The sequence below is a fragment of the Chiroxiphia lanceolata genome, chromosome 3 (assembly GCF_009829145.1).
Source record: "Chiroxiphia lanceolata isolate bChiLan1 chromosome 3, bChiLan1.pri, whole genome shotgun sequence".
NCBI lineage: Eukaryota > Metazoa > Chordata > Aves > Passeriformes > Pipridae > Chiroxiphia > Chiroxiphia lanceolata.
Window position 1 is genome coordinate 36,010,652 of NC_045639.1, and position 23,846 is coordinate 36,034,497.

Below are 23,846 nucleotides of genomic sequence, written 5' to 3' on the forward strand. Positions count from 1 at the left end.
GGGCAGGCAGGAGGATACACATGTGTAGGACACTGACCATCCAGTTTCCCCTGCAGACCCTGCACTTGGCTGGCATGGTCTCAGGAGTACTTTTCTCCCACTATGAGCTGATGGGCATGGCTGTCTTTTCTTGTGAATGCCTGCAATAGGCACAATATCGTTTCCTTTCTTATGGTAATCCCTGTTGTGGAGGCAAAAAGCTCAGGAATTGAGGTAAAATCCTTCCCAGATTTCACAGCAACACTGAAGAAATACCCTTTCTCTAGGTGTTTACTTCAAAGGCTGAATTGTTTACAAGCTGTTATTGATAGTGATAATTTTTGGTATTCCTATGCCTGTTTTAACAACTTTTCCCCTTCAGTCAAGTTGGAAAACCTCAGATACCCTCTGTGAAACACTAGGCTACACTTCCTGCCATTCTGGCATGTGGCCATTTGCTTTCTGCTTTCCTCGTGACAGAGCTGTGCCATCCTGCATCTGCTCACGGTTCTCCACAGCTATGGCAATAGGCATCCTGTCCCATCCCCATGCAAATCAGGCACAAATGCCTGCACTGCATCTCATTTGCATTCATGGAGCAACAGCTACACCTCTAATCTAATGAGTTTTATATTCTTCAGGGAGACAGTATGTGCCTGATGACACTGTGGCCTGTGTTGCCGTCTTGCAATTACTGTAGTTTTTCATAATTAGATTTGCTCTTTTAGCTGAGAGGAAGACCACACAGACCACATGAATCTGCTCAGCCTTGACTCTGCTGGCTAGCTATGAGGACAGGGGAGTGGTCAAAGAGCCCACACATTCCTGCTTCTATCCAGTAAAACAACTCCTTGCATTGGAGCTGAAATTATTCCCGGTTTTGCACTGACCTCTGCGAAAACAACTACATAGTCTAATACCAGCTGAATTTACGGATTACACAAATCATTGCTGTTCTAACTTTGATGCGGCTGGTTCTGACTTGTACTGCAGTGTGTGAGACAGTACATTGCATAAGAATGATTTTCTCCAAGGAAACAAAAGAATAAAGACTGAGTGTTTTTTTCTGCCATACTGAGGAAAGAAAAGAAACGGAAAGGAAATGCTGGAGGCAAGAGATAAGTCAGCAAGGGTAGCATTACCTGAAAATTAGGGTTGATATTAAGGATTTTCGCCTTTTAATAGAGGCATATCCCTATGGACATCTCTGGCTGGGCATCAGGATGTCAGGGTCCAAGTCCATCACTATGAGCCTGACCTCTGTCCTGTAGGGGGACTGAAGATCAAGGTCAGCTGCCCTGTCACTCAGATATGTCCAGGTGCACAGCTCTTTGCATACAGCATTCACAAAAAATCCATCACCTTTCTGGGACAGGGCATGCAAGCACTGTGCACCAAGTGTGTCAGGATCCATGGCCAATTTCCCTGGCTACTTTGATCAAGCGTTATCCTGCCCCTTCCTAGTTATCCTGGCCACAGCTCCATGTTACTGTACTACAACACACACGGGATCCCTTCTGAAGCAATTCTGCTCTGCACCAGAGAGAATTTCCTATATCATGCAAGTATTCATCTTTCTCCATCCCTGGAAGGACTGACTCTTTTTCTTGCTTTTCAGACTACTTTTTCAATTATTTATTAAAAAAAAAAAAAAAAAAGCTCTTGTACAACTTTTTTCATTTTTTTTTCAGGAAGTATAACTATAACTTACAAACATTTTGGAAAAACAGGACCGGCTTTGAATTTCAATTAACATAAAAGTACAGAAAAAATGAGGATTTCTGGTTTCATTCACATTTCTTATGCGTTTCTGATAGTGCTGAAAGTGTTTCATTGTTGTGCTTAACTGAGTACTTTATCATTTAGTAGTAGAGCACTCTGGTAGCTCAGTATATATTTGACTCTTTTTAGAGCTCCTTACTTACTCTGATTTGTTTTGACTGCTATTTCAACTTGTTCTTTCAATCTTTTGCTGCCTCCCTCTTCTTTTAAGAATTTTAAGAATTAGCTAATTTGAAGCAAAAATAAACTGTGCTAGAATTTCCATATGCTTGCCAGTCTCTAGAATTTAGAAGTAGGCTTTCATTTCTCCCACCAAAGAATATATTTATTTTTATTTTTATCTTTCCAGTTTAAATGAAGCCCCTTCCTTAACTTTCTTTCCAAAAAGATATTCCATCTGCAATGCAAAGTTGATTTAGCTGAATTTCATCAGCTGACTGGACAAGGAACCCTTTGAAACACAGGCTGTATTCAGTTTTTGGCAATTTTTCAGTTTGGGATGACGAAAAATCTGTGATGTCTTTTCTCTTGCCAGTACACTCCTAGCTCCCTTGTTCTACCTTCAGAAGTGCTGAATCAATTTCCATCTGGTATTTCCCTCCTTGCAGGAGGAATTTAATAGAAGGAAGAAGCAGAAATGTCATATGAAAAGTGATGATCTCAACATGAGCTGGGCAAAGAGCATTTCAGTCATATGTGTGGCAGGGAATCAGCAAAACTACAGGCAATATGAGCAAGTGTAAATTGGCCCAGTAATAGAAGATGACAAACACACAGAGAAACTAATCTCTGGGAATAGCAGCAAAGACCCATTACCCTGCATGCCTTTTTACACTGAAACTATTAACGTACTGATTTGTTTGATGCTATGTATAGTTCCTCCTGATAGAGTTAAAGCACTTTATTCCATTGGTTAAGCATTAGTCCATTTCTATTTACAGGACTTTGTGGCTACTAACATCATGAACATCACTGTCATCTTTTAAATAGTGTATTGAAACCTTGGGTGCTACACTTGACCAATCTTTAAGTGGCCTTCATGCCTCAGTGCAAAAGTATCTTCCTCTGTTATTCCAAACATTCATCTGTGCAATGTATTTGTGGGTTTTAACACCTAAGAATAATGTGTCAGTGCCTCCTCCTTTGTCAGGGACAAATCATCATACACTTTGGGATGCTTCACTCCTATTTTGACTATGCTGTGCATTCAAGCCCCAAGTTGCCAACCACTTGAGGTCCAGTACTCACATGACCACCCTGCTGCAGGGTCCAACCCCTTTGCATGGTCTGCACAACGACTAACATGTCCCTTTCTGTTCTTTCCTCAAGGCCTATAATATTATGAAGGTGACCCACGGCACGGATCACAGCCTGATGAAAACCTTGATGGAGTTAAAGGAAGAGTGTGAGGCTATGGTGAGAATACAGTGAAAATAATCCCTAGTCTGGAAAACAAAAGATTCAAGGAGAAAGAAAATCACATTATTTTTATTTCATTGCAAAGCTTCTTGATGATGTTAGTGTCTTTTCCCTAAGACCTGTTTTGCTGTACCAAAAAGTTTAAGATTTATTAGTTTTGCTGTATAATTTGAATTGAGTTGATGTTTGGAGGAATTCCTGTAATTTTCAGAGGATTTTTTGCTCCTATCATCAATCTAATTGACAATACCTTATTATCAATTTACAACACCTAATTTAATTGATAATAAGTATTGGGAAATGCATACAGAGTCTTCATCAGTTACAAACTGATCTAATTCCATTGATATCAGCAGTCGATTTTTATATCAGTTTATGCCAGCAATTAAGAATCTCATGTCAGACAACTTATAATTGCAGAGAATATACTTTTTCCCTTTGCCTTGACCTTAGATATGGTTTCCAGAAGCCCGATTCAGTGCGCTTTGACATCAAATAAGTTTCCCAATGTTCTAAATGAGATTTTCATCCCTCCCAATGTATCTTCAGGGCTCTGTCCCTCTTCTTTTTGCATTTCATATGTTATATTTAATATTAAAATGGATTGAATAAAAAATTTTATCAAAAGTGTATATGTGGAAATTGCTTACTCTGCTTTCTCCCCGCTATGCCTCCTTCAAAGGCTTTTTATTTCATATGACTTTTAAAAACAGAGAGATTGGGGCCTATGAGCTCAGTGGTATGATTTCTAGACCTTTCTGAGTCTGTGGGGTTTGAATGTCACTACCCCAAATAGTGAAGCCCAGAGACTTATAGATGAAAGCTGTCATCCACAGGGAAGAGAAGGATGTCTTGGAAAGCACAGGCACCCCATTTCTCCATGCTATCTGCAAGAGAGTTTTTCTTGACACAGTTCTCACCTTCCATTTTTAACACAGAAACAAATATTAACAAAAGCCAAATATTTATGAGGAACATTGAAACCTAAATAATTTAAGGACTTGGAAAGTATTGCTTCAGGTGTGTTGCTCGTCTCTAACAATTTATTGCTGCTACTCCAGCCATGACTGGTACTTCATTAATCCATCGTTGTTGTGAAGTCAGGCTTTTTTCACACCAGTAACTTGACACCATTAATTATTACACGATGAGAACACATTTAAAAAGAAAATGAACGCTCTGGGCGTAATTTACAGCCACAGCACAATGCTGAGGAAGATATCTCCTTTCAAGGCATTTGAATTTGTTCCAGTGTATGGAGCATTCACTTGCCCGGCAGTAATATGCAAGCAATAACCTACGAAATGCAGTACATTTCTGGAGTACGTAGCATGGCTTGGTGCCAGAGGCCAAGTCATATCAGCCACCCAAGAAGTGCAGTAATCCTCACAGAAATTCACTGCTTGGTTGGGTCTTCCTGCTATTAGGAAAAGGAAATTGTCTGGGGGAAAAGGTCAGACCTTTGCATTTATTGGGATTTCTGACAAAGTACTGGCATCACTGATGGACAACCAGAAAATGTGAGGGGGACTCAGTCTTCAAGAGCTATTTTCTGGTTTTAAAGGGGCACATGCATATTAGAATTTATGTGATTTTTTTTCATAAAGATGGTGCTTATGTTATGTTGTGATTACATATCTAGTACTAAGATTTGCAAATGGAAAGGACTTCAGAATGTGAGGTAAGATGATGCGTTAGTTTATGCAGCATGTACTGGGAGACGGCCTGCCAGCTCTCATGTGTGCGGACACATCTGTGCATATGAACTGGAGCGCTGTTTCCTGGGGCTTCTGGTACAAGGACACCTCAACGCTCCAAGCACAATAGCATGGAAAGATGGGTGCTAGGGGAGAGGTAGAGTTACCTGATGTCAGATGAGACCAGCCACCTTACATCAAGTTGAAGCGCGTACCTACACTGGGATTTTCTCTCCAGCAGTGGTCTTCTCTAAGGTCTAAGAAAACGCTTAAATAAAAGGTATGAATTAAACACTTCCAACAGCTGGTGGAACAGGAAACAGAGAAGGAACATGCTATGTCGGCTGTAGAGCATAACAACAGCAAGTGGGCTACCGTGAGTGCAGGGCTGTTGTAAATCCATCCACAGCCCACTGAGCAATGCAAAGAAACAAATCAGCACCAGGTTGGTTTGTGGCTCAAGAGCACCACTGCATTGCCTGCCCTGCCTGGCCTTCTCTGGGCTGCTCTGTAAAAGCTCCCTAGTGTGGGGCCATAGACCACGCTTTATGTTCATTACTGTTGATGCCAATCTTACACTTCTTTCAGCTTGGTCAAGGCAAGAGTCATGTTTTCTGGTTGGTTTCAATCATTTATTGAGCAGTTTCCCTTGGAGAGTCCCATGCACTAATACCACCAGCAGGGCTGACAGTGCTGCAAGGGAGCTTGTTGTGGGCAAATTTTGTCTCCCGGTGGTCCCACTCCAGCATATTTTCTGCACAGAATGCTGGCCTGTGACTGTATATTTACCTATGTACATTGTTTGAAAGTGCAGTAGCAAGCAAGCGTGCCAGCGAGGAGGGAACATTAGATAAGCACTCATTTCAAATCAAGTAATCTTATCTTTGCACAGACATCATGTTTCAGTTTTCGCGAATAATATCTGTCAAATTTTTCAGGTGATGGTATTACTTTGGTAAGATAGAGATGCTAAAGTCAGAAAGAGCCAGACTGTAACATTATCTGTAATGCTGGCAGTCTTGCTGCTTGCTTCCCATAGATTGGAGGCTTTTTCAATGCCTGTTGGAAAGCAATGGTAATTTGGGTTCACCTCAAGTTTTAGGAATACATTTTGAGTTACTTTTGTTTTGTCACTATCCCTTAAATTAGTCCAGTAAAAACAATGTTAGATTGGGCTTAGAGGGAGCAGAATTGCATGGTAGTATGTGTTTGGACAAAAAGCAGTACCAGGACACAGGAAAAAAACCCATGGGGGATTATACAGTTTTGCTAAGAATAACTGATTACAGTCAAATGAAACATTTGTCTCATTAAAACAAACAAACAAACAAACAAAAAACTTCACTAAACTGTGCTATTTCTTTGAGCATGGCATAATTCTCTGTATCTCTGCCCCTCGAGGGGTGCTGACCTGATGTCAGAAGTAAAAACTCTCCGGACTCTTAGCAGTAGCAGTGGTAGAAAGCAAGACAATGCAGTAAACTAATTTTTTAGAGCTTTGACTTCTTTGAGTCTATCAACCTGTGTGTGAAGTCTATTGTGCATGGGTTTATGCCAACAAAACTTGTCCACTACTCAGCTCTTTTTCTGCTTCTCACTGTAACCCAATTCTCTGATGGTTAGTTTTTTTAAGCGAGCTTTTCTTAGGCTTGTTATTTTTTTACATAGCACATTTGTGAAATACAGAGGCTGTTTTCCGTGCAGTATATTCCAAATAGTCCCTGGCCACTGCAAAGCTCCTAATGAACAGAGTTCTATTTTTCACAGAGGTTGTGCCAATTATGAGGATTTTTTTTCCTAAATCAGAATTAAATCTCCCATAAGTCAAGGAGAAGAAGAAAGGTCTTAAAGTTACGGACATAGAGTTCTGGCTTGGCTTCCCTGCTGCACCAGAAACTGTACCTGACCTTGGGCAAATCAGACAGGGTTAGACATCCACACTTGGGTCTTGTCATTGTGCATCCTTGGGAAATAGTTTCTCACTGTTGAAAAAGGAAGGAAAAGGAAGAGGAAGAGGAAGAGAGAGGAAGAGAGAGGAAGAGAGTGCCTACACTGTGCCTTCTCCACATAGAAAAGCTTTGGTTTCCATTCACAGAGCTTCAACAAAGTCTGGAGAACAGTAAAAAAATCCAAAGCAAGTGCTTTTGTGCATTTCAGACCAAAGCCATGTTAAAGTTCTTCTTTTCCTTTTCTTTTTTCTTCTTTTTTAGATTACTATTTTCTTTTTCCTATCATTGTACATTTTTTCCCAAAAAAGTCCTTTTCCTCTTTCATTTCTGATTTTACAAATTTAATCAGCCTGAAAATACATTTGGTATGGCTGTTTTGTAAAATGTTCCCTACAAGAAAATCCAAGCGTGCATTTTCCCTGTCCTAAGCATAAGGAGTGCACCTCATGTGAAATCCTTTGGTCTTCAATTCTTGCTATTCAGCACAGTGGTTGTTTATCCCCACAATAGTGATGTATAAGCCAGGCCTATATGACCCCTATTAGAATTTCATGGGCAAAGTTCAATGTTTTTATTTGCTCTGCACTTGTGATCAACATGGACAAATCAATTCTAATTCCATCATTCTTAGACTTTTTGTAGGTTTTAATAAGGACCTTAGAGATTCCTTCCCCCCTCCAAAATAAAAGAAGAATAACTCAGGCTTAGTAATTAGGCTTCATATAGTCACTGCTAACACAGAGGAACCTAACAGGTTCTTTATAGTTCCTAGGAGACCAATTAACCTTCTTTTAAATATATCTCTATATAGCCATAGAGACAGGCACATACACAGGCACACACAGAAATGCACATACACACAAGTTTTTCAGCAGCCTCAGATGCTCCGGCTCCTTGTTAACCAAATTCTGATGGGGCTTATGGCAAGAAGGCAAGTCTGAAGCATCCTGCCTGAGTCCATTTTAACTCCAAAGATACCAAAATCAAGACAGAGTATGACCTCTTCTTCTGATTTCCTTGCCCCCAGGACAGGAGGAAGAGAATAATCATGCAAACTCTTCCATGCTTAAAGTTCCCCTCCATCTCTTGGGCTCAGGCAGGCAGCATTTGCTGGTCCCCTTACCTGGAGCTAAGGAGCCTACTCCCCCATCTCCCTTTCAGCTGAGTGCTGACAAGAGTAAAGTGTGGTGCTTTCTTCCTCCGCCCCTCCAATTCAGCAGCTCTGATTCCCAGTCCCCAGAGGCTCCAAATAGGAAGGTGGCAATTTTACATACCTCTTGGAGGAAAACTGCTCTTTAAATCACAGGTGATTCCTCTTGACAATTCCACTTGACTTTCAGAGCAGGAGCTGTGAGACGGTAATAGAGGAGGGTGTCTGATGAGAAAATTAGCAGAGCTCAACTCTTCCCCTCCCCCAAGCCTTGTGCTCTGCTCTGTGCTGTTCTTGCCTGTTTATTTTTAATGAAGCTCTTTTTAATGAAGCATTTTTTGTGTTGTCTTCCTATTGCACTGGATGCTGGGTGTGGTGCTGAGCATCCTATGATGAAACAGGTAAAGGAGAGGTCTGGCCTGATCCTCCTTGAGCTGTCCCTTGCTGAGCTGGGAACACTCAAAGTGATGCATCCTAAAGCCATGGGGCTGCCAGCCCTCCCACCAGCAGCAGCACACTGCGGGAGCCCACAGTGAAGAATGGAAAAGCTGTTGTGATCTTGGAAGAGAGTTTCAGGCACCACACCAGTGCAGGGAGGAATTGCTCTCCGCACTCCATACCTATAGCAGTAGCCATATATCTGAGGGACAGCTGGTGATCTGGGAACTGGAGTTGCGAAGATGATGGGGACTGCAAGAAACAGAGCAGTCACTGCTGGGGGTTTGCTTCTGCTCCTTGTGCTCCCCCATTTGGATGCAAGGGCCCTTGTTGTACTTCAGTCTCCTTGAAAGTCATGTCAAGCTCCATGGAGAAAATCTTCAATGAGGTACTGGCAATGGCTGGATTTCTATTCTTTTTAATGTCATTAATGTTTGTACCCAGATTATAGTCTACATAGGATTGCAATCAGAATACCATTACTGGGGAGTGATGTTCCCTATCATGCTATCAGGAATATGAATGAGTTGGGAATGTTAATTTCTGAACATCTATGGTTGAACAAACCAGTAAATAATGATACTTTTAAAAGGCAGAATAATGAGGTTATATAAAGCCTTCTTTTTTCCCCCATTACCACATGTTTTCTGTGGGGACTGTTATATAATTTGTGTTTTCTGCAAAGACCAGAGGAATAATGATCCCAAGTCTGGGATGAAGCAGCTTGCCAGCCACCAGGCAAGGATGCTGCCTTGTTTATGTCTGGCAAATGGGAAAATGGATAAAAATCCTTCAGATGGGCATTGTCCAAATTCATTTCACGGGAGCCCCAAAGCACTTTCTGTAGTCTATGTAATGTGACACCCATGCCATAAAACTGTCTGTTTTACCATTAAAATCTAAAGCCTTGGCAATACATGTCCCTCCAAGGTAGAGGAGAAGCTCATAAATAGACCAACATCTCCTCAAGTGTGAAAGAGCCTTTTGAAATCTTCTGCTAAATCACATGGTGATGGTTATTGGGTGATGGGAGCAAGGAATAAACTTGTCCTGCTTGTGAGTTGGAAAAAGGCTGGTTTGCTTGGCTGGTGTTTGCAGAGCTGCAGAATTGGCATGGGTTTAGAGCTCTGAAGCCCTTCAGACTTGCTCAAATCTAGCCTGTGGCCCAAATGGGCTTTAACCTGGACCTCTTGCCTCTTGACCAATACCTGTCAGGCAGTCACTTAGATGAGTAGGTATCCCAGTTCAGACCAGAGCCAAATGATGAGCTGAGGGAGGCAAAGGCAAGGATTTTATTCCCATCTGATGTGATGCCTTCAGCAACACCTTTCCTTTACACGTGGGCAATGCAGCAATGTGCCAAAGCCAAATCCAGAGCATATTGCATTTTCCTCTGTATAGGACAAAGGTGCCTTGGGGTGTTTTTTGAGGCTGTTCACCTCTCACTGCAGCAAGCCTTAGAGAGCTTCCCTTTTCCCTGCTCTGCACCGCAGAGAAACCAGCACTTTCCTCACTGCCTACATTATTTCCTGCTCTGAGAGAGTGATGCACTCTCTCATCAGGGGCCATTGCTCTTAAAACTGTGGAGGTTTTACCCTTGTAAAAAGATATCAAGTGTCCAACTCCTGTTGAGGGGGGAGGAGGGAGAGAACAGAGAGCAAAAATCTCTATAAAAAAAAAACCCAAAACACAAAATAATAATTTCTGAATTGGCATGGAAATGTTTAGCTTGCTGCTTCACTCTTGGCAAGTGTCAGAGAGCAACAGTTAAGCAGGACAAGTCCCCATCTCCTATGTTGGCTTTGGATCATGGCTATTTTGTGCCTTCTGCTCTGATATCGGCTAAGCCAGGCATGTTCTGGCACCACCTGCCTTTCCTCCCAGCCCTGCAAGGGAGGATGCAGTGGTTCAGGCTCAGCTGTCACCACCAGTTTGTGGAGCAGGGCTTTGCCACCTGGGCAAGCCCATGGAGGAGGTCTACAAAAGGCAGCCAAGAAAAGAGAATCTTGTTATCATTAGGCTGGAATGCCCTCTACCATCAGCAACTCCCATGAAAAAGCTTACACAGCCTGCCAGATGAAAATTATGGAAATCCTGCATTGCCTCAGGCAGAAGAAGCCACGTTTTGCACCAGTGTCCCTGTGCTAGCCTTTACCCAGCCCTGCTGTATACCTCAGGCCCCATTTGAACTTTCTCGCAGCCAGCAGGCCAGCTCCTGATCAGCCAGCATGGTCCTGCAGCCAACCAAAGCTTCCAGGATGTGGTCAGGTGTAGGATTCCTTACTGAAAGGGGCTTACATCTTTACCATCTGAAATACATTGATATTTTGGGTTTAATTACAAGTTACTTCACTGTATGCTTAAAAAAAAAAAATTCTACTCCATATTTCTTGGGAGGAATTTCTAGGGTCATAGAATTTAGAGCTCAAAGGTTTACAATCCTAGCAAGATAAGGTAGTATAATAGCCTCCACACTTTATGGGGAGAGCTTATGAAGAGGTCAAAATGGCTTAGTATAAGGGTCCTTTACTTAAAGTACCTGTTTGAGAAGGGGAAATAACATCCTAAATCTTCATAGCTGGCTTTGACATAACTATTAGGTTATAGGGGTTTGGGTTGTTTGTTTTTTTCCCCTAGCCTCAGTGGGGTTTCTACTTTCAGTGAGTCAAAGAAATGAATCCCAAAATTAAATTGTGTCTCTCCCCCAGGTCTCTGGCCAGGTGGTGACATTGTATGTCCTGTGTCTTTGTAGGGGCAAGAGATGCATCATTATGATCATCTTCTCTGCAATTCACTTGGTATCACTCTGTTCTTAAATTGCTGACACATCTGTGAATGGCCTCCTGTCTCCATGAACCTAGGTGGGTTCTGCCATTCCTTTTATCTCCTCTCAGTCCTCCTTCTCTGTCGCATAGTGCTGCTTTGTCCATGCTCCAGCAGCACTGTTCTCAGTTAAGACTGGAGGAGAAGTCTGTAATCACATTGTACTGGATGTGTCTTGGGGGCTGTGTTTAAGCAACATCACTGTCCTAGTGCCTGTGTGATGTACAGTGGTGAAAAGGGCCAGCTCAGCCTTAAAAGCACCTTAATAAGAAACTATGGATAGCTTTGCAATGAGCTCCTAGGGAGGCTCACATGCCTTGACTTTGATGGCTTCACTAACCTGCCAAAAAGAACTGGGAAACGTCTCTTGGGCCATTATAAGTTTCAAATATATGGAAAAATTGGGAAAGCAAGCTACTAACAGGACATAAAAGCAAGCCAGGCATTGTTTAGAGGAGCAATAAATAAGTTTTTCATAGAACAAATCATTGGTGACTAGGTGATTTTACTGGGTAGAGGCACCAGTTTCAGAACAATTTTTTCACTGTAGGAGTATTTCAGTGCCCCAGTACCCTCACAATAATTGCAATCCCCATGACAGATTTCAGGTGCAAAGCCCTCTTACTAGGCTACAGGTTTATTTAGTATGCAGATAGTGTTTGTTCCTGTGACTGACCTGCTCTGTAGACCCCTTCATGCCACTGCAATGCTGATTGTCAAGCAGACTGCAATGGGTGCTCCCATTGTTTCAACCTTGACAGCAGAAAAAAGAGAGTCCAATGGATGCAAACTCTGCAATGCCAAGGCTTAGAGGCTGTCCAGAAGCTTTTATGTGGATTTCACAACATCTTAATGGCTTCACATATAACCTTCAGAAATATTCTTTGAGCCTCTGGAAACTCAGAGCTACACCAGCCCCCAGGGCTGCAAGAGTCACTAGCCCCAGGGCCAGGAGCCAGCTGTTGTCTTTCCCTTTATTAGGCAATTGCCATGCCTTCCATTATCCTTGGAAACTAGGAGAAAATGCGGTTACAGTTACTGTGTCTTGCTTGACTCCCCCGGTGCCGCTTGTTGGGTATTGCGAGGTTTCCCTCAAACCCGCTTTAGCAGCAGGCAGCTTGCTCTTAAATAAAATCAGGCAGCTGCCATGACTCTCTTTACAGTTGTGTCCCTGGGCATCCAAGTAAAGCACAGAAATGGGAGCGAGCTGGGCTGCTCAGCATGGACAGACCCTGAAAGACAAGGTGGGTAGGAGCACTGCTACTCCTTTGCACCACTCTGAGCTCTTGTTTCAAGCAAGCTCCAAGGGGCAGTTTCTGAGGGGCAGTGCTGAAATGTCACAGAGCATCCAACAGCACTGCTATGGAGTAGTCTGCAGAGCACAGCCCAGCGAGTGGGGTGGCTTTTGTACCCCCCCACCTCTTCCTTATTGTAGCTACAATGAGCAATTCATGTATTGAAAAACTAAATGTAGGAAAATGTCAAGGTTTTCTCCCATCTCCCTGGTTTCTTGTCATTCAGAGAATGAAGATGAGCAGGAATGAGAAAGGGATAAGGACAGACCCTGCTCCTTTTTAAAGTGAGTGACAAAGGTCCCCCAGCACTGGAGGTGTGAGACTTTCTCTCTGCAGCAAGCCCTGAGTCCCACACACAGTACTGATGCGTTTGGCAGCACTTCAGTCTCTAGAAGATAGAAATGGAAATATGGATATGTGCCAGACACACACTGCTGAATAGGTTTGGCTGCCAGTTGGTTGGCATGAGCCGCAATCTGACGCAAAGCATGGGTGCCAAACCTATGCTATAAGTGTCCACAGAAGAGACACATATAAACGTATATGAAAATGAATGCAGGTTTTCTCCCCAGACAAGCATGCATTGGGGAGGGACCGGTTTTGGCTGTCTTGAAGCTTCTCCCAGGTCAGCATTTGCCAGAATTGTTCTTGGGAGTAGACAGGACCTCCAGGCTACCTACTTGTTTTTGGAGATTATGAAAGTGGTCTTTGAGCATTGTAGAGCATTCACGTGGTCACAGCCAGCAAAGCATTGCTCAGTGGTTAAATAGCAGATGCCAGACTCCAAAACTGCCAGATTGGCAACTGTCAAGACTACTAACATATCATAAAACGTAAAATCCACAGATGGCCTTTTCTAGAGGAACTAAACATTAACTTTGTGTTCATCTCAGCGACTGGGAACTGAATTTTCTTACCCTCATCCCTCCTCAGCAGCTTCCAGGCAGCTACTTCTAGCAGCCAAAGTGAGGGGGAGGTCCTGGGACCCTGTTTTGCAGATGGATGTGGGAGAGGAACATCCTTTAGTGAGAACTTCCTCTTCTCCTGGTTTTCCAGTAGTTGGGGAGCCTATTCAGGACCCCATAAGGAAGCCTGTCAGATTTCCATGCTAAACCCTCCCCTGATTTTTAGTCCAGCAAGTTTATGGTTTCAAAGACAAGACCTGGTCATGGATAGGGCATTGGTTTACAAGAGGCACCAACGATTTCAAGCAGGCCTCAGCCTTTTGATAGATGTGAGCCCCTGATCTCCCTCCACGAGTGAAACCTTTCCTTGCTGTCTTGCCCCAAACCTTAAGTGAGGCCTGTAAGGCTCAAGATCAGATCATGAGTGAATTGATTTTGTTTCCAGCTCATCTAGAGTGCCTCATCATCAGTTCTGTCTTAGACACAGGTTAGGACTTGCACTAACCCATTTTTCTGCTTTTGTCACTGTAAGGCGCTTTGGGTTTCTTACTACTGATGTGGCTGCATGATAACAGCAATGAAGATAAATTACCTCAAAAGTAGGCAATAAGCCTTTTAGCTCTTTAGAGCAAAACAGAGCTATCCTGAGCAGCCCACAGACAAAAGAAATGGCTGTTTATCTTCATTTACAGCTACTGTGGAGTGGCACAACATGCAAATTCACTGGCCCAGGGGCAACAGCTAAGGTAGTACTGCAGTCACAGGGCTTGCTGTGGAGGGGGGAGGACAAGATTCTCTCCTCCCACCATCAGCCTTTGCCTCTGTAGCCACTTCAATACTTTTCGTTTGTAACAACTGGTCACCATAAATGACTGCATCTCTCCTCTGTGACTGCTAGCTCTGCCACTGAGCTGTAGAATAAGATAGAAGGACTATACTAAATTCTTACCAAACTGTTAAACAAACATTTAGATGCCTAGCACCCTAATATGCCCCCCCTAAAGTAGGGGATATGAGGGAATCATCTGCCAGCACAGATTATTGTCTTAAAAGAGATTTTAAATTATTTCCTTTTTTTTTCACCCCCTTCCCTACAAGAAGTAAGGTTTGCTGTTTCCTTCCAATCGGAAGAGACCAGTGTCCTTATCTGGGCTTACCCAGGTGATAGTGGGCACATGATATTTGCCCATAGAGAGAGAGCATATTTACATCTAAGTCCTCTAAGTGAGGCGCCCTCTTAATAAACAACAGGGAATGACACAAATGTGAGCTGAAGGCAAGAAGATATTGTGTACACCTTAGCAGCAGCTCAGGAGTCAGCTGGACCTGCCACTATTGCCTGGCTGAGAAAGAAGCATGTCTTGACACAAGACACAAACTCTTTATAACTCCTATGTTGTGTTACGTACCTGCATGGTGGCCAAGGGAAATCTGACAGAATTCCTAGAGATTACAAGAAATGCCTAAGAACACATAATTTGTTTGGTCTCAGATTTTTCCATTGCTCACACACACACAGACCAATCCCTGCTGATGTGGGGAGGCACATATGCATAACCAGCTTATGTAAAAGCCTGATTAATTCAGGCCGGTGACCATGTTTTCTGTCTGTTTCTGGACAGCAGCAGGGAAGAAGTTAATGGTGCTCTGATGCTTGTAATATTTCTGTCATTGCTATTGAACCGTGCAATTCCTGATTGTTTTCTGGCAAATTTTCTTCTCAGCAATACTTGCTTGGTAGAACCCCTTCGGTCATTTTATTTTCAGGTTTAATCTTGCTTACTCTCACTATTATAATTGCATGTCCTCCTGTGGGTTAAAAGCACCTTCTTATCTGCCATTTCATGGTAGGAAATGTAATGAAAGTTTCTCATTCAAAGTGAAATAGTCAGGAGGAAGAATCAGATATATTGGTAAGATAAAAGTAAACATTTAATGCCACTATAGTTTGAATTTTTTTTTCCAGACATCATATTTTTGACAATGTTTCACACCTCAGATACCACAAAAAGGATATTTTTTAGCCAGCAAACAATAAACTTTACAATTTTAATGGCAAAAGGCTCAATGCATTTGTTGACCAACTTGAAAATGGCTGTGAATTTCCACATTTTGAACTTATCCTCATGCTGTTCTTTCTTTTTTTTCCCCATAAAATTTAGTTGATAAAATATATATATCTACCACTGATACAGCCTCTTCTGGAATTGCCCACTGGTGGGACCAGCATAAGTTCTATATCTATCAGTTTCTCTCCTCCTTAGCCCTATTTTATACCACTATTAAAATGAGAAAGAACATAGCCACAGACAGAGTGAAATGGATTTAGCAAACATACACTGCAATGCATAGCACTTAGATAAGCATTTCCAACCATCATGTGTAAATAAATTATAAAATACAAGCAACTCTATAAAACAAGAACATCCTGAGTTTACAAATAAATTATATCCTTCATACATAGAATATGATGTGGATGTTAGTAACCAGCAGTTTCAGCTATGGGAGGGAAAGAAGTAAAACGTAGAAAAGTTAGTATCTATGCATACATAAAACATATATGTATGTGTGCTACATGTAAATACTCACACACATACATATACAATATAGAGGGTGAATACATCCATATCTATATTATATAGAGAATATGTAATATAGCTGAAACTGCCTCAAGCACCAATTTATTACCATTATTATAAAGTTCGCTCAATACTTAAGTAGGACCACTCAAAGTAAAATTTGGGTTGTGTTTTATTTCCTGTCCAGGAGCATTTGAAGGTAGTTTGAAATACTATGGCTGAATGCTACTATTTCACTTTCAGTACCTCCATTCTTTGCAGAATTGTCATGCTCTTTGTGAGCTTCAAAATGTTGCATAAGTGAGCATGAGACTGCTGTTTATGAAGTTGGTGGCAAAATCCATATTGACTTCAATTGGGTTAGTAAAAGAGTGCTATGTTTTCAGGGGAAACAGATTTTTCTTCTTTTTTTCTTTTTTTTTTTTTTCAAAAGGTTGCTTGAGAAGCAGAAAGAAGAAAGATAAAGACAATAATAAAATGGTTTATTATTTGCAAGAGCAGGTATGGAAACTCTGATAACCCTGGGATGAGCACACAATAAATGCGAGAGAGAGAGAGAGATTATTAACTTTGCACTGACAAATCATTCACAGTTTTGTTTGCTATAGTTATTTGGAAACCTGTTTCAAATCTTATGATAGCTAGCAATGTCCAGCCTTGTGTTTTCAGAAACTGCTGTGTGCTGCCAATGCAAAAGCCTGTGGAGTAACAAATCAAAGACCATGAGGACATCAGGATTAAGCAAGGTATGCCACCCATCTGCGGAATTGAGAAAAAGTGCCTCTCCATATGGTCATCATCCACTCCTATCAGTGTTTAACAATACCAATGCTTTGATCTCTGCAGAGAGCTGCTGCATCCCTGATGCTGTGCAACCATCCCTCCCATCATATGAACTGGCATCAGAGGGTCATTCAGCCTCTGTTTTATAAGAATGGGATTTCCTTCTGCAGTGAAGAAGCTTCAAGTTATAATTTTAAAGCTATTAGGACTAGACAGAAAGCTTGATCTCATAGACCACCAAGAGTCCAGGTTCTCACTTGATGTAACTATGCTGTATTCCTCACACATATGCAGAATTTGTTGTACTTAACAGCTGAGATTGTAAAATATCTTGCCTTAAATCCATGACACCCTGAAATATAGAGTAATTCATTTGGAATACTATTACAGGCCTCTAGATGGGAGCTGCAGCAATTGGCTTTGTAGATTGAAGAAGGTGGGGAAGAAAGGACTTTTTAAAGCAGGCCTTAAAAGTGTTTCAAGCATAAGTTTTCTCTGTAGTGTGGCGTGAGTCACCTTCATTCTGGTGAATGCAAGGAGAAAGGTTTTGTAGGCACTCCTTGGAGGAGGAAGGGGGAGTGGTGGTGTTACCATTTGTGAACAGCTATGCCACCTCCCCACAATAATGTGTGTGGGGACTGTCTCAGACTGCTTGCATATATACTTCTCTGTATATATATACCCTTTGTTTTTACAATTATTTTTAGTTCATAAGAAAGATGCAACAAAATCACATTTATAAAAGGTAATGTTTGTAAAAGAGTCTGTATTCTTCAGCTGTCATCACATTTGAATTCCATGCCACAGATAATAGTCCCCATTTTTAAGACATACCATAGTATCGAGACAAATGAAAAAAAAAAATTAAATCTCCCATACTTCAAGATGGACTGAGCCTATCCTGTGAGCAAGCATGAGACTTGGTGAGCATTATTCCCAGTATCACTCCCAGTTTTCAGCCTCTATATCTTTCATCCTTTTCTGCACATTATCTGCAACTCTCACTTAGCTTGCTTCATGCCAGAGGATCATGCCATTGCTTGTTACCACTTACTGTTTTATGTACCTGCACATTTCAGAAGTTATGTTTTATGGCAGTGGGTACTCCAAGACTGGATCAAAGTCAGCAGATGTTCAGCAATAGCTCTGTGTGTGGCCCTTATGCAAAATGAGAGGATATCAAATATGTAAGAGGAGAATATTTTGCTACAATATAACAGCAGAGTAAATACTAAAAAAAAAAAAAAAAGACAGGTGGATGAATTTTCCTTTTCCTCGCTATGGGAAGGTTACACTGTTGTAACTCTCCTGACTCTTAACACAATTGTGCTTCAGTTTTACAAGCACAGGTGAGATGAGAAGAGGCCCAGTAAAGACCTAAGAAAGGAGAGCCCAAGTACTGGTTTGCTTCCTTGTCTCTCTATAAAGTAATACTTCAGATTGCTCAGATCTGAATGAATTGACAAGGAATCAGTTTGAGGCAAATACAAGGCATGCATGCCTAGAGAAAAGACTTGTGTCATTATGATAAACACACCATTAGGGCTCTCCCATATCCTCTAGGACACAAAGGGACGCAGCACCTGGAGCCAGCAGGGTTGTGACCCATGGCTTTCTGCCTGCTGCAAGAGCTCACACAGACCAGAAGGATGTCTGAATCCATATTGCAGCCAAAGTCTCTAGTCTAAAGCTACACTTGAATTTGTTGCTATAAAGCAACTTCTGTCCCTTGTATGAATAAGGCGCACATATGCAAAGACGAGCAGTTCCCAGAATAAGCCTCAAGCTGCCCCACAGCTGCCCGTGCTGGAGAACAGTGGTGGGAATACGGAGCAGTAGTGTTGTTCTGCAGCTGTCACACAACCCGACAATGAAGAGCTGTGATCTCCTGTCACACATGCAAACAAAGAATTAACCTTCAAACCTAATTACATTAACACTGCTGTTCGCTACTAAAGCTGTCCCAGGGAAATAAGATTGATTTCTGAATGTGCAAATGATTAAGCATTACATTCATGTTGTTCCTTGTGTATTTTAGGCAACATGATGCCTTTTAAAAAATTAACATAAAACCAGCATTATGCTGGCAATTCCTTAAATAATGGGACTTCCTGGATGACTTGCAGAAGTGTATGGGTCTTCCGTAAAATGCTGACTACTGCAGACTAAGATCCATTGCATAATAAGGTCTTGATGCTTTTAATTACCTCTTTTGCAGATATTTGAAATATAATAATATAAATTGTGAAGTAAAAAGCTACTTTTGAGAAGAAAACATTTTATAGTGTTCAAATCTCTGCAAATTTTTCATTCCTCTTTTTCCATTAAGCCATCACAATTCTTAAAAACATAGTGGCAAATTCTGAATTGCAATGACAGAAAGTCAAGAAAGAGAAGATGAGTATGGATTTTAGGATATGAATACCAGTATATAATGGGAGTGTTAATGGTCACTTCAGTCAGGTCCTCAGAAATAAAATATTTGTAAGTACTATGATTCTGCTAATTAGTACATAATTTTCAGTACGCAGAATTCATCCTTGGTATAATCCATTTGGTTTCAGGAATCAATTTTGGTCTATCATGGTAAACAGAGTGAACATATGCTCTTACTGTTTTAAGTAATAGCTAGGTAGACATGCTGCTTTCTATGCGTCCCAATCTACAGAAGTACCGAATCTAGAGTCAATGAATAATTGAGTTAATGATGATGAGGAATATTACATGAAATAGATATTTTACAATACCTCTGAAATGTGTCCACTTGATTTATAGAAACATCACCACTCCTGTATAAGTCCCAGACTGTGTGTAGGGGTGATTTCCTTGGCTCTCAGCAGCTGGTTTTTTTTGGTTTGGTTTGGTTTTGAGGTTTTGGTGGTGGTGGTGGTTTTTCCCTTTGACAGAGAAGGGGATATGTCTTTAATTCTTACTTGGAATAAAAGTTTCATGATAGGAAATTGGTGTGGAAGAGAGTAGAAACTGACTTACATGTAGGACCTTTTTTGCCCTCCAAGTAATTTTATAGATTGTAAGAAGAATCTTCTACAAAATCCAGTGACAAGGGTAATAGAATTAATAAGATTTGTTATTACTAAATGAAAATAAAACTATAAAAATTTTATTTCTATTTTTTAAAAAAGCTTTTTTTTTCCACCTAACCACGAGAAAATCTATCAGTATTGTTTTTCCACTGGAACTTGTTGCTTGGGATATTGTAAGATAGCATTAATGTGATGTTGCAGGCAAAAGAAAAGTTGCACGTAAGTACAGTAGTAGATGCATTTTGAGTATATATTAAATGAGGCTCTTATTTCCTCATAAGCAACAGGAGTGTAGCACAAGTGTATGTGAAACAGGAATTTCTGTGTATAGGCTTATTTCAATACAGAGGAATAAGAAACCTAATTCAACAAAATAATTCTTCATGCTCATATGTAATTAAAATGCAGATTTTGCACATTTGTTTATAAAAACACAAAGGATTTTCCTTCCCACATACTCTTTTGTAGATAAAAAGGCAAACTAGTAAAACATTTGGATGTGCATTGAGGCACAGGCCCCTGTCCTTTTGACGTCAATGTGAATTTTGCCATGGCTTCACGTACTGGAGGATTAGTGAAGCAGATGCCATAGCCAACATACTTGAAGTGCTATATCTACTCATTTACTTTATTTCCACATATACTTCCACATATACCTGCTTCTCAGGTATGTCTGTGACTATGGACACACTGGGCCAGGGATCCAAAGCTGCCAAAACATGTTTTGCAGTGATATATGTCATAAAGAGGTGAAGGTAAATTTTATCAGTCAGAGCTTGAAGAAAGAAATCACTAATTTTTGGACTGATAACTGTTGGGACATTTAGCCTAAAGAGTAATTTTTCAGCAAGTTATTAGCACCAGAAAAAGGGGTTAGGATAAAAGTACCTCCTCATTCATAACTCCAGCCAGTACAAAGCAAAAAAATATGAAAAAGAAAACAAGTTGGGGGGGTTGGATCAAACTGAAAAGATATTTACTTCACAGTAATGTCACTTCTCCTCTCTCATACATTGCAAAATCTACAGGGTGGGAAAATTACTGTGTTCTCCAGCATATAAGAGAGTACAGAAGACATATAAGCAAATTTTACTCTCTGCTAGAAATACTTTTGTGTCATCTGGGAAAGCTGAATTTCTCTTTGAGTGGCCTTACTCTGGTAACAAGAAAAGACAGTTAACATTTATTCATATGTTGTACTGATTAGGAAATATCTCTACAAACACAAGTTACCTAGAAACAGCAAATCTGAAATAGGAGAAAACACCAAGAGAAAAACAAGCTGTAAATACATTTCAAAAGTGTATTTGTTTTTTTTCCTTTTTCTTTTCTTGACTAGCACCATCTGTACACAATAAAGTATGAACATAAATGTTTGGATAATAAAGATTTGCAAGGCACTTAAACAGTTTTTCTGGATAGGTTTTCTTTTAATGAACCTCTCAGTGGAAGTCCTACAACCACCTTTTCTCCTTCCTCAGCTAATGCAGGGAAAGAAGTGTCTTCTGCCAGCAGTTCTTATTTACAGACATATCCTTAAAGGTTCCTCAAAGTGCTCTTTTAGGCTAAGAGAATCAACAACCTTATATCTCCATTTTTCATGCTTGTCCCGTTTTTTTCTAATACTAGACCTCTGTATAGTATAGCAAATCTCTCATACACACAGTTGAGACTTGACTCCAACCTTCATCCTCATTCTTTTGTCTTTGGGATGCAACTTGGAAGGGAAAAGGAGGATGGTAGAGATGCACATTGAAATTCTCTTGAGGTTCATACTTTATCGGCGCCTAGAGGTGATGTCAAAACAGGTGATCATCATAAGATGGGCCTTGCAGAAGTTGACACGGTTTTCCAAACGCTCTGTCACACATTCCAGAGCCTCCAGGTACTCCAGAGAATCCAGCTCAAATACCTGCTCCAGATCAACTGTGGGGGAAAAAACCATACAGATAGGAAAAGCAAAAAAAAAACCCCAGTGATTGTTGTTGGGAGAGTCAGAACTAATTCAAGTCTTCAGACCCATCAATATACAACATTATTACCTCTGCCTTGCCATTGTCATTAAAAGTTGCCTTTTCTGCTTAATGGCTATTAAAATGGCACAATGGCTCACCCATTGTGAAAAATACTTCTAAGCTGCATAGGATGCTTTCTTGAGCAATATGCTCTGCCATCCTCACCAGAGCTGCAGATGGCTTTTGCCACACTCCATCACCCTTAAGCAAATGTTGAGCACTAAGCATGTACTGACTTTCTCACACATTCTCCTGACCAGAAGAAGCTTTAAATAGCTGCTCTGTCCTGGGAGGACAACTCCTTTGTTGAATTCAGAACTTGGAACTAGAAACCAATCCCTAGCCTCTTTGTTCCTCCCACCTTTCTCTGTTCCATGTGATTCTCACTAGACCACTCAAGCATGGCAAGGGAAGGCATACACATCAAAAGCTCCATGTGCCCATATGCTGCCAGAGACCAGCCAACAGCAGCTGCCACGGAAGCCAAGTGTGAGATATATTGTCTGGGCCAGCATTTCTCATCTTATCTAGTCCCTGAGGTCTTTGCAATCCTTGAGGCTTTCTGCATTTACCACCCTGGAATCAGAAGCAAAGGCATCACACTCTAAGTGAACAGCACTGTATAGCAAATTCTTTGCTCTCTTTAAAACAGTCTTTTTTTACTTCTTTTCCTTAATAGTGTTCCTGAAACCTATACTGTGGTTGTTTTGAAGGATGTACCAATCTAGGGTCAACTTAAGGCAACTGTCAAAGGAAGAGTTAGGATGCTGTAAGCGAACACACCAGCCAGCCTCCTTTTGCTACCTGCCGTTATCCTAGATAAATTGCATATTGTGGCTTTTTTTCTAGAACTTTTTGATATGAACTTGTCTGCTTGCTCAGACTAAAAACTGTTGTATAACTACCACAGCACTCTTTATGTTTTTCTCCTTTGAGGTGCTGAGGCCCTTCTTCATTTGAATGTGAATGATCTTTAAGCTCTCTGAACTTTACATATATAGTTATAAAAAATGGGCCAAATTCATTTTTCATGTAAGCCCACTGGTGCCAAGGGAAAAGTTTGCTTCACAGTGTTATTTTGTGGTAGAAGAGCAGATTTATAATATTGCTTATACGTTTGAGTGATCTGAGGCCAAAAAAAAAAATCTCATTTTCAGGAGCTGTGGACTGAAACGCGTGAATGTTAATCTACCAATGGCAATATCCACCACTAGAATGCTGTACCATTTCAACATTCAGCTCTCAGGCAGAAAGGATTGTTCAGTTCTCCTGTAAACATTTAATAAGAATTATAGGAACAAGTTCTAGAAATACAATCAGTCTAAAACTTGCTCTTAGGTTATATGTTGGTTCATTTTAGTTCACAAACATAGTAGCTCACATCTCACTCTCTTACCACACATTTCTGCTCTCCTCCACCCACCCCCATTATATAAACCAAAGGAAACCTATGAGTCCAGGCAAAAAAAGGATGCCCTTACATTCACTAAGCCATTTATTAGGATCCAGCATCAGGTACTGTTTTGTCACCTCCAGTTCTCTCATTAACCATTCATACTTGGCCTTGACCTCAGCAATTCTCTGCTGGCGATGCTCCAGGATTTTCAGCTTGGCATTAAAACATATCACCTCCTGCCAAACAGGAAAAAGAAGCAAGGAAGGAATAGATGAAGAGGAGAAGAAATATTCAGATCCATTCAGTGAAATGATCTTCCAATCAATAATACTGACAATGAGCCATTTATTCTGGAAGCATATGCATGAAATCCATCATCTTTTTTATTTTTATTGCTTTTGTTTGGTTTTGATGTTTTCCATCAGTGAGCTTTGGAGACTTCGCAATGGTAGTTAATAATAAACCATAATAATTAATAACAGGCAGCATCTTGAAATTAGATTAACTGCGGTAAAACATTTCTGCTTTTTATCACCAGAGTTTGGCTAAAAAAACCCTGAGCTTTTGGGATAAGAAAATCCATTGCTTGCTG

At 40.9% G+C, this 23,846-nt stretch overlaps 2 protein-coding genes across 3 annotated transcripts in view; one reads left to right on the plus strand and one right to left on the minus strand.

Annotated features, from left to right (window-relative positions):
• SMYD3 (SET and MYND domain containing 3) overlaps positions 1-3,807 on the plus strand; it is a 409,206-nt gene extending 405,399 nt beyond the window's left edge. For both annotated transcript variants that reach the window (XM_032682896.1, XM_032682897.1), the window contains exon 12: positions 3,091-3,807. In XM_032682896.1, the coding sequence (XP_032538787.1) occupies positions 3,091-3,192 (102 nt within the window). In that variant the 3' untranslated portion in view covers positions 3,193-3,807. The remainder of the gene's footprint in view (positions 1-3,090) is intronic.
• Positions 3,808-15,345: 11,538 nt separating this feature from the next.
• KIF26B (kinesin family member 26B) overlaps positions 15,346-23,846 on the minus strand; it is a 288,079-nt gene continuing 279,578 nt past the window's right edge. Inside the window, exons 14-15 of the mRNA XM_032683581.1 lie at positions 23,340-23,490; positions 15,346-21,769 (exon numbers count right to left, since the gene is read on the minus strand). Coding sequence (XP_032539472.1) covers positions 21,621-21,769; positions 23,340-23,490 — 300 coding nt within the window. The 3' untranslated portion in view covers positions 15,346-21,620. The remainder of the gene's footprint in view (positions 21,770-23,339; positions 23,491-23,846) is intronic.